The sequence below is a fragment of the Leptopilina heterotoma genome, unplaced genomic scaffold (genome assembly GCF_015476425.1).
Source record: "Leptopilina heterotoma isolate Lh14 unplaced genomic scaffold, ASM1547642v1 Lhet_51, whole genome shotgun sequence".
NCBI classification, from domain to species: Eukaryota; Metazoa; Arthropoda; class Insecta; order Hymenoptera; family Figitidae; genus Leptopilina; species Leptopilina heterotoma.
Genome location: NW_025111110.1, coordinates 2,465,536 through 2,477,225, shown reverse-complemented (window position 1 = coordinate 2,477,225; position 11,690 = coordinate 2,465,536). Strand labels below are relative to the sequence as shown.

Genomic DNA, 11,690 nt, shown 5'->3' with positions numbered 1-11,690 from the left:
ATAATATAAATTCGATTAAAATCAAGAAATTTTGTCAAAATTAATAAATATTCTCCATTTGTTTTTGCATATTTAAAAAGCAGTGCAATATTTTTCTTGGTATTCTTCTAACATTAACTGATATTAATATGTTGATAAAAGAAAGGAAAATTTTAAAATTAATTAGTAAATTAATTACTACTTTAAGATACTAATTAATTAGTAAATTACTAAATTTAATAATTGATTATTAATCAATGTATTATCAGAAAAGAAATTTTAATTCAATTATTAACAATTAACAAAATTAATAATTATTATTTCATTAATAAACTTAAGGGAAGATTCCACTGCTATTTTTAACTGTAAGAAAATATTTTAAATACTCGACAAAATTGTTTTTATATAGTAATTTTTTGAAAGGAATTAAATGTCCAGAAAATATTTTGACACTTTTTCAATTTTTATTTTTTCTAAAAATTGCCAAATTTTGAAATTCATAAGTAATTTGGTAGAAAATATGTTTTTGTATTAACAAAAAAATTTACCGAAAATAAAAATTGATTTTTACTATCTTAGAAGCATTACAAAAAAAATTGTTTTAAGGTTAAAAATGCTAAAAAAATACCATTGTTATTTAATTTTTTTTACTTGAAAATTCATTTGTTTATTTTCGAACTAATTTCAAAATTATAATTTTAAGTATCATATAATTTAAAAAAAATTATATTATATAATTATATAATATAATATAATATTATAATAATAATATAATAATAATAATAATAATAATAATAATATAATATAATATTATAATAATATAATATTATAATATTATATATAATATAATATAATATTATATAATTATATTATTATTTTTATTTTAATAATTTAAAAATTTTTATATTAAAAAACTATGATCTGAAATTGAGATTAGAAAAATAAATAAATAAAATTCCAAATAAAAAAATTGAATAATATTTTTGAAATTTATTTAAAAATTATTTATTTCTTTAGAATTTTCAGCCTAAAAGCAAAGTTTAAAAAAATACGACTTATGAACAAAAAACTCATAATTTCTTATATTTTTTAATTTTTACATATAAAGTGACCTGCAATTAGTTAGAAAAATAAACAAATAAATATTGAAATAAAAAATGTAATTGAATAATATTTTTGAAATTTATTTATAAATTATCCATTTCTTTAGAATTTCCAGCCTAAAAACAAAGTTAAAAAAAAAATGCTTCAAAAATAGTAAAAATCAATTTTTTCATTCTGCAATTTTTTTATGATTACAAAAACATATTTTCTACAAAATTATGCATAGATTTCAAAATCTAGCAATTTTTGAAGAAAATAAAATTCAAAAATGGTAACAATATTTTTTCACCATTGAATTCCTCTCAAAAAATTACTAGAAAATCAATTTTATGGAATATTTTGATTATTTTCTTGATATAGTTAAAAATATCAGTGAACTCTTAATAATTGTTTTATCAATAAAATCAATAATTGTTTTAATAATAAAATTACTTATTATATTATCAATATCATAAATAATTAACATAATTTAAATGTTACAATTAATATTACATTTTATAACATAAAATATTAATGAATGCTCAATTTAAGCAAAAGAATCAAGTGATTATAAAAGAATTTCCTAAAGATTTTTCTAATTAATTAATAATTAATAAATAGTTAATGTTAAAAGATGTCTCAACTGTAATAAAGCATGGAGAGATTAAATAATAATTATCGAATCCTTTCAACAATTGTACGAATTTTATTTTCGTAATATTTTCTCTTTGGCTCATGGACTCTTTAGCAATTTATTATACCTTTGGCCGTAATAATTTAATTGATGATTGACATTATCAAATTGCAAATTTTATAATTCACTCTAGGCAATAGATTTATGGTTAAAATATAACCATTTTTCTTTTTTTTTTTTGACAATAATTTCTGTTATTATCCATCGATTTTCTTTTACTCCGTATAATTAAACTTATAACGTTGTGATAAATTCCTGCATCGTTTTTTTTCTTTTATTATTATTATTGTTCTTTTTCTTTTGTTTATTAATCGAGAATCGCAGTTCGATCGCAGGCACCAGATTAAACGTTCATTTGGAGTTTTCAAAAAACAGTAATTAATTCAAACGACACTCGCAATATAATATCGCTTCTTGCATATATAGAATTTCTTCAGTTTCAACAAAAGTATGGTCAAGCATTTTACAAGAGTTTAATGTCCACATAAAGTTTTTTTTTTCTTGTTTGTTCCGATGGTTTCCCACACAATTCATTTTTTTCAGCTTTCATTTTTCTTTTTAATAATTATTCATTCATTTCGTTTCTTCTTTTTTCTTTCTTTCTTTCTTTCTTTTTTAATTATTAAATTTGAATGTTTGTCAAACACATAGTAGCACGTTAAACACCACACTTTGCGCCCCGTACTGTCTCAAATGTTTCCCGTTAGCCCTTGTGTAAATTCAAGTCAAGTTGTTGTTGTTGTTCGTAATAATTATGAATATAGATAATATTTACCAAGTTTTTTTGTTTGTGTTTGCAACGCTAATTATCGTACGGATTAATCGTTTAATTAAATGGAGTAGCGTGGACGTCTTCGGTCCAATCACGACGAATTGAAACCTCTCGTCATTCCGGGAGTTAAGCGAAGGAATAAGTAATAAATTGATAATTAGTCGCAGCATTTTTCCTCGTTGCCGTTTACTATTAGCCACAATTTCAATCTTTGATGGAATCCGTTGCTACTGACGAGGACCCCCTCTGCCTCTGCCGCGATTGTCACGTTCCTAAAAAAATAAATAAATAGTATTTGTAATTCTTATTTTGTTTCCTTTTGAAACTTACGAATTAATAATTGGAATGAGAATGGAAAAAATCGAAAATATTCATTGGAAGAAAAAATAAAAGTGAAAAGAAAATAAAGAAAAGGAAATAAAAGAAATAAAAATTTTAAAGTTGTACTATTTTTTGTAATTGTAATTGTTATTTAAAAAAAACAATATTTATTTCCTTTTCTTCAAATTTCCGACTTATTAATACGAATCAATATCGAGGAAGAGATTCGAATTGACCTTGAAATTGAATTCAGAGTGATTCGAAGAGACACTTTAATTTCATTTAATACTAATATAACTCGCTGTTGGAAACTAGAGTGTGGAAAACAATAATTGAATAGGTCTTATGATTATTATACATACAAACGTACAAATAGAAATAATTATCAATGTCTTCAATTCTAAAGAACGGAATTGTTTTTAATCAGGCCGGAAAAATCTAGTACAAATTTAAATAAGATACGATAAAAAATATTAAATTTTTTTAAAATATCCCCTTTGAACAAAATTATTCATAATTTTATTATTTGCTGTTGATAAAGTTTCTTAAAAAGTTAAGAAGTACAATTAATTATATTTTGAATGTAAAATTTATAACAAATGAAATTTCACTTAAGTTACGTTAATATTTTTATTTTAAATTTAGAAATAAAAATAGCAAAATGAAATAATAAAATAAATTTCTAAACTAAATAAGAATAAATAAAAATAAATAAAAAATAAATATATTTGAAATAAAAATTCAAAATTTACAGAAAATAATTTTTGTTTTATATAAATTAACATTTTGGCTCAAATATTTTTTAAATTTATTTTCTTTTATTTAAACTTTTAATTTTAACTGAAAAAATTTAGAAAAAGATATATTCAATGAAATTTCTATTAAAAACATTTATTAATCAAAATTGACTGTTTAATTCTAAATAAATAAATAAAATAAGTTCTCTTAAACTTTTTTTTAAAAAAATTTTTCTTTAAAGTAATTTTCATTTAGCAGGTAATTTAAAATTAAATCAGTCCAAAAATTTTTAACGTTTAAATGAATTTTTTTATATCAAAAAATTATTAAATTGTAATGAAAAATAATATAAATTAAACAATTTGTTAACTTAAAAATTAATTTGTTGAGTGTACAAAATAATTTTTTATAAAAAAAAATACAAATTAATAGAAATACCAAAAATATCGTTGTTCATTTGAACGTTCAAAACTTTAGAAACATAAATTAGCAGAATCACTATTATTTAATCGGATCAATAGATTTCAAACTTAGAAATTTTGATTTAGAACAGACTCTCGAAATGTAACAGAATTATTATTAAATGCAATTTCTATAAGTATTGTAATAAAGTATTTTAATCTAAAATTTCATAAAATAGAAATTTCCATTCACAAAAATTATCAATTAACAGAATTTTTATACTATCCTAAATTTTAATCATAAAGGAAATTTTTAATTTAACCGATTTATGAATAATTAAAATTTTGAGTAAAAGAAACGTCTGTTATTCTAAGATTTCAAAAAATAAATTTTTTTTTAGTTCTTTTGTTTAATTTATTATCTCAAGAATTATTTTTCGAAGTATTTCGTATTTACTAAAATTTTAAATTATTATTTTTTTTAATAATTTGATGAATTTAATTAAATTAATTAATTATTTTTTACTTATATAAAAGAATAAAACAATTAGTTTAAAACCTTATGAAATTCAGTTAATTCTGAAAATTGCAAATATCTTCAATTAAAATCTTTTCTAAGTTAATTAGAATTATTAACTTGAGGGAAGTTATTCTAAAATTTCATTATTTAGTGAAATAAAAAAAGTTTTGTTATACAATTTATTGTGATTTAAAAGTTCTCAAGTTGGAAGAAAATTCAAAGAAAATTCAAAGTTTTTAAGTTGAAGATTCGTCTATATTTTCAACTATATTAAGAAAATGATTTAAATATTCTATAAAATTGTTTTTTTTACTAATTTTTTGGGAGGAGTTCAATAGTCATAAAATAAAATCAGTCCGAATTTATTTTGATTGTTTTTGAATTTTCATTTTTCTTAAAAATTGATAAATTTAAAAATACATCCGTAATTTTGTAGAAAATGTTTTTATACCCACAAAAAAATTGTCGAATGAAAAAATTGACTTATGTATACTTTTTTTAAAGCATTTTTTCAATTATTGTCTATAAGATTCTAGTAAATTTCAATTATTTCAAAATTTTTAAATTATTTCTTTACCAAAATTGTATTGTCTTTAAAAAATAGAACTGAAATATTTTAGAAGCCCAACTTTTTCGAATTTTTCAAAAATTTAATAGGTACCATTTTTATTAATTTTTTTTATTTAGAAATTCATTTATTTATTTTCATAACTAATTTCAAATCATATTTTTATCATAATTTTTTCATTTTTTATTTTAAAAAATTATGATTTGAAATAAGTTATAAAAAGAAACAATTGAATTTTCAAATAAAAAAAATTGAATAGAAATGGTACTTTTTATAATTTTTAATCTATGTTAAAACAGTTTCTTTAAATGCTCTATAAATAGTAAAAATCAATTTTTTCATTCTTCAAACTTTTTCAAAAATTATTAAAAATAATGGATTTATGAAAGATGTTTAGTTAAAAACACGAAAAAAAAAATTCAATTTTGTAAAAGTTACAAATTATTGCAAAAATTCAATTATTTTCAAAAGTAATATTATTCTTCGCAAAATTGCATTGCAGAATTTCAATTATTTTTAATAAAATTTTAATCGAATTTCTCGAAAAATCGATTAAAATTCGTCGAATGAATTTAATTATTTAAAAATTTGTTGATAAAATTCTTTATGAGAATTCAATTTTAAGAAACATTCAATTATTCAATAAATTATTTATTTTTGTATTTAAATAATTGAATTCCAGTAGAATTTTCTAATAAAAATTGATTTAAAAATGAATTTCAGTTTAAATTTTAGATTATAATTAAATATTAAAAGCAATATAGAGTGAATTTTTAGAAGTAATTAAATTTTGAAATTAATTTTTTTGAAAAAGTCCCATTGAATTTTTTAAATATTATTTTAAGTTTTTATTTTCTAATATTTATTTAATTAAAGAATTTACGAATAATTGTAATTTCGTAAAATTAAATATTGTAAATAAATGGATTTGAAAATTGTCAAAGAACTTTTTCGAAAATTATTAAAAATAATCGATTTAAAGAAAGAATTTTAGTTAAAAATTCTTGTGAATAATAATTGAATTGTAAATAATTTTATCACTCGGTCATCTTTAATTATTATAAAACATGAAGAAATCGATCACTCCGAGTCGAAGACTCGGAGTTATTGGTATCTTCATGTTTTATGGTTATAAAGAATTTAATTTATAGTTTTAAGTAAAATGTTCTCTTATTTGACACGGACTGGTTATATTTTTGTCAGTAATTCGTCCGTAAATGGTACGTAATTTTTTATTTTTGGTCCGTAAAGTCCGTATTTTTAAATACTTTCACTGGTTCGAGCCCTGATCATAGATTGTGAACTTCAAAGATCGTAAAAATTAACAACTCACTTTCCGCTGATCACGTTGATCGCGCATATCCCGATGATCCCTCTGATCACGTGGATGAGGATGATCACGCTGATCACGATGATCCCTCTGATCACGGGGATGCGGATGATCGCGCTGATCACGATGATCCCTCTGATCACGTGGATGCGGATGATCCCTCTGATCACGTGGATGTGGATGATCCCGTTGATCCCGCTGCTGCTGCTGCTGTTGTTCACGTTGATGAGGATGATCCCGTTGATCACGCTGCTGCTGATGCTGTTGCTGCTGTTCACCCCGTTGATCGCGTGAATGTTGTGAATGCTGATGAGGTGGATGTGAATGTTGCTGTCCATGCTGATGATATTGATGATGCTCCCTCGGCATATCATTTGGATGCCCTCTATTCCTATGATTAGCTGGTGGATGATGTGGTATTGGATTAACTGGCACCTTACGCTGATCCTCCTCCGCCTGTCTACGCTCATAATGTCCAAAATCATCAAAGATACTAGTCGAATGACGATAGGTATGTAAAATACGCAAAACATGCACGCCCTTTGCGTGCGGTACTTCCTGTGCGTCCCTCGAATTGGTCACCGGTTTATTCTCATTATTCTCTAACCTAATATGACGCAATTGTCCATTTGGTACGTCTTTCACATAAATCCAACGCACACGAAATTGTCCCTTCCACTTGTCCTGCGACCATACGGAACTATTACTCTGATAATCGACGGACGAGACCATTTGTGCCATTCCACAAAAATGTCCCGAACTATTCACCGAAAAGAACAAATATAATGGTGCACCCTCGCGATTCGCCTCTCTGAATGCTTGATCCAATCGTTTATTACCGTGCTCGGTACTACACCAAATCTCATATTTTATTGATCTGTGGATATCGTCCTCGGAATAGGATTTGATAACAAAAAATCTTGAACTCGGGGCTATTTCCTCGAGTTCGATGGGATTGTATTCGTTTTTAACTTTTAGTTCGTCGAGAACGGGGTTTGCCATTAATTGCTGTTGGGGATTCATTTGCTGTTGCGGTGGAGGTTGTGGTGGTGGTTGTTGTTGTTGTTGATGATGTTGAGGAGGATGGTGATGATGAGAGTGTTGTTGTTGCTGCTGCTGCTGTTGAGGAGGCGGTGGTGGGGGCGGAGGTTGATGCTGAATTTGCGGCGGCAATTGAATCTGTTGATTTGGTTGTTGCGGTGGAGGACTGGTGGGTAGTCGATTCCAAACGGGTTGGGCAGTGGATGGATGAGGTCGCTGTCTTTGAACCGGTGGCTGTGGCGATGGCAGTGGCGGTTGTACTTGAGGCGGGGGTGGCGCCTTTGGTGGTGGAATGGAAGATTTACCCTCGCCCCAAGTGCCAATGTCCATGTTGTGTTTGCCGGGTACGATGGGCGGTGGAGGCATTCCAGCTTTTTTCTTCATCCCTTGGGTTGATGAGAGAGGAGGCACAGGCTTTGCTGGTTGGCTCGCGACACTTGCCCATGTGATTTTCCTCGGTTCCTTGGGCTCTGATTTCGGTTGACTGGCAGCGACTGGCTGTTGCTCTTGTCGTGGCACTTCGCCACTAATTGATAGACCCTGAACACTCTGTTCCATTCCTTTCATCTCACCTCCGCTCGTAGTCTGATAGTTCTCACCGCCGCGCGACTGCTGTTGATAGTAGTCCTCGTAGCGCGCCTTTCTTGGCGTTCCCCATGCATTGAAATCACCATTGCCATGAAAATAATTAAAGGCCGGCTGACCAAAAGTTCCAAAACCACCGCCTGCATTGGCGGAGAACATTCCGTCCATTCCGTATGCATCGTGACTTATTTGCCCACCGTAGCCTGAGAGAAATGCAACTGGATCGGTTCCATTTGACCATGTGCCATCGCCTGCACCGAATGTCTGATAAGGAAAGGATGTTCCTGCATAATAGGGACTGTAGGGATCTCCTGTGCCAATTGGATAGCTGGAGTGATGCTGTGTATTATTGCCACCTCGCCAGGAATCAAATCCAGTGTCTTCTGCTCCCCCATGTTCCCCTTGCTGTTGCTGCTGACGATGCTCCTTGGGACCATTACTTACTGCAGAAAAAAACCTTCATATAATATCCACAACTTTTAACAAATATAAATCTAATTTTGCACAAATAAACAAAAGAAACGACCAAAAAATAAACAAAACAAAATAAAAAGTAAAAATAAAATAATACAATACAAAACAATAAAAAAATCATAAACATTTGTAATCAAAAGTAAATAAACAATTCCCTTTCTCTTTTTCTCCCTCCAAACAATTGTTACTTTACTCCAAACAATTTTTCAAAAGAAAAATTTAACATTCCACTTCGTTTTCAAGGAATCAAAAAGAAAATTCTCTAACCATAAAAATTGAACTCTATCGATTTTTCAATTAAGTACAAAAAAAAATACTCGTCCTTGGTAATAAACAAACTAACAAGCAGAAATATTTTTCCCTGCTCTAAAAAAATTGTCTTGTTTTTCACGTCATTTTTTTTGTGTCATTTGAAAGGTTTACACTTTACACCTTTCAAACGACACAAAAAACAAAACTCAGATACGCATGTAAATTTCTCCTGAATATGCTTATGTGGGTGTGCTTTATCATCTTCTCAGAAACAATTTAATCGAAACTCCGGTGTGATTAGGTTACTTATTAACAAAATACCCATCGAATTCTAAAAGAGTTAAATAGTTTTTTCAATGTATTTTTCATTATTATTTTTATTACTATTCTTATTCTTATTACCATTCTTATTATTATTATTATTATTATTATTATTATTATCATCACAGAATTCTTATTATTACCTATACGAAGAAAAATTCTGAATTCAAACTCAAAGTCTAGTAATTCGGATAATATTAGCGATTAATTATTTAAGAAAGGTAATTTTTAATCTAGTTAATAATTATCAATAAGATAGGCATAAAACAGTTATCTTGATATGAGTTAAATAGAGAAACATGTTAGTCTAAAGTATAATTTGATGTGAAAGTGCTTTCATACTACCAGTTAAAAGAGACTTGTGGAAAGTTTGCAAAATGACCCAGAAAATCTATTTCATTGTGCCTACTACTATTTTATGTAGAAATTTTATAAGGTGCAACAAAAAAAGAAAATTCTTTAAAGATTTCAAATAATTGAAATTATTTAAATGAAAATGTCATTGATACGATTCTTTTTACTGCGGTGAATTATTTAAATCGTTCATAATTCATTTATTATACGATTATTTTACGATTTTATAAAATATTTAGAGCACATTTATTAGAAATTGAGATTTATTAGATTTTATTAAAATTTAAAATTATGTAAAATTAAATTCATACTACATAGACTATAAAAATTTGTATACAGTAATGTTTAAATCGAGTTTGATAAAAATATATATCAGAAAACTATTTACAAAACTAATAGTGAGTCATTAGACATGAAAATCGGGCTTTATGGGCAAATAACAAAGGATGAGTACAGTATCAATTTTTGTTAAGTAAAACAATATTATTATAGTTTTAAAAATAAAATATTTGCTTAAATGATTTGTTGGGAAAATTAAAGATAAAATATGTACAGCAATTATTATATGAAACTTGTATTCACTTTATCAATGATAAAGAGAAAAAAAACGAAGTACTGCCCAGGAACTTTGGAGTGACAAGAAAGAGAATTGTTTATGAAAGATATGTTGTCGGTGAAATTTATTTATTCTATTATCAGATAGGAAGAATAATCGAGGATACTTAATTGACAATTAATACATAGGTATAGACTCACCCTGACTGTTAGTTTGTCCTTTCATCCGCTGCATTCCGTAGCATGGAAAAACAGACAAAATTTAGAATGGCTGTCCCCAGTGAATGGTTTCTGCCGGATAATGAGGATGTTGGTAGAAACGTATGAAGACAGGACTGACCTGATCTGAGACAGCACCTGATAATCCAGTTGACATAACCTGTCGTACGGTCCGTCAGAGCCGTACGTCGAAACACCGCCAGTTCCAAGTATATATTCACAAAACACCAATGCACGAAAGAGTTATACACTCTCGAGGAAGCGTTTTCGCCGACGGCGGCGCACCGTACACGTTATTCAGGATATTAAAACTTTTCTTTTACCAAAAAACTACAGTCTACTGTCCTATAATGTTCTAACGCTAGAAAATCACTGTTATTCCTCGTTGTCCACGTCAAATCGACAGAATTCACAGTATTCTCACAATTTTAATAGCAACAAGATAATAATTTTGTATGACGTGACCTCCCATCAATAGCCCATATAAACTGTCAGGATGGCCAATATAATAAATTGAATATTAAAAATCACGACACGACAATCACTCACGTGATTGGAGGAGCACTGCTGGTATTGTAGATCCCCACTTGGCCGGTAATGAACCGCCAAATTTCAAATTCAAATTCACGAGAAATTTTTTTATTTATAAAAATAAATAAACAATTCTTGTATACTATTTAAAATTAAGCAGTAAATAAAAAACCAATTTCTTTAGACTTATTTATTTTATTTATTGAAGATCAACTAATACAAAAAACAGGGGTCGGTTGATTTTTCGAAAATGCACATTTCAATACAAAAGTTTAGTAACAACGTTGTCTAATTATAACAAACATTATAGTGAATAAATTAAACAAAAGCCTGAGACATTTATCTAATTTATCGAAATAATTTTCTTTGTCAGTATTAAACGGAATGTTACTTAAGTTATTAAATTATTACTTGTTATATTAAACATTCGAAGAAAAACAGAATCTCAAGTGTTAATTATTCTTTTATCAATTTTCAATGTAATATTAATAAAAAAAATATTTTATCAAATACTAAATAATAAATCAAATTATTTTGTGCGTTTACAACAATAATCTCAAAAGTAATAAAAAAAATATTATAAAATTGAAAAAATTTTTTTTAGACTTTTAATTCGTTTATATTGTTAACAATAAATTCGTTGAAATGACAAATAAAAAAGAAGAGGGAAAATATACAAATTATAGTTGACCTAAAATAAAAAAAAATTGATCAACCCCTAAATTTTGTTCGCTTTACACACCACAATAATTAAATTCTATTTTCTACATAATTTTACTTTTAAACACTTTTTTTCTCAAATGACTAGTTTGTGCTCTCAAAATACTAAAAAATCTTTTTTTCAATTTTTTAATCTATAGGAAAATTAATTCCAAAAAGGAGTTGTCGGATTTTTAAAAATGTCTTCAAAAACATTTACAATTTATACTTAATTCTGTAATTTAAAAATTAA

The 11,690-nt window shown here is 26.8% G+C and overlaps 1 protein-coding gene across 1 annotated transcript; it reads right to left on the bottom strand.

Moving 5' to 3' along the window:
* Window positions 1-1,745: 1,745 nt before the first annotated feature.
* LOC122507671 (YTH domain-containing family protein 1) lies at window positions 1,746-10,708 on the bottom strand. The gene is made up of 4 exons (XM_043620507.1): window positions 10,329-10,708; window positions 10,190-10,217; window positions 6,410-8,475; window positions 1,746-2,800 (listed from the first exon to the last, which is right to left on the bottom strand). Exons 1-4 carry the CDS (start codon window positions 10,362-10,364, stop codon window positions 2,756-2,758), a joined length of 2,175 nt encoding a protein of 724 aa, XP_043476442.1. The 5' UTR covers window positions 10,365-10,708; the 3' UTR covers window positions 1,746-2,755.
* Window positions 10,709-11,690: the final 982 nt, after the last annotated feature.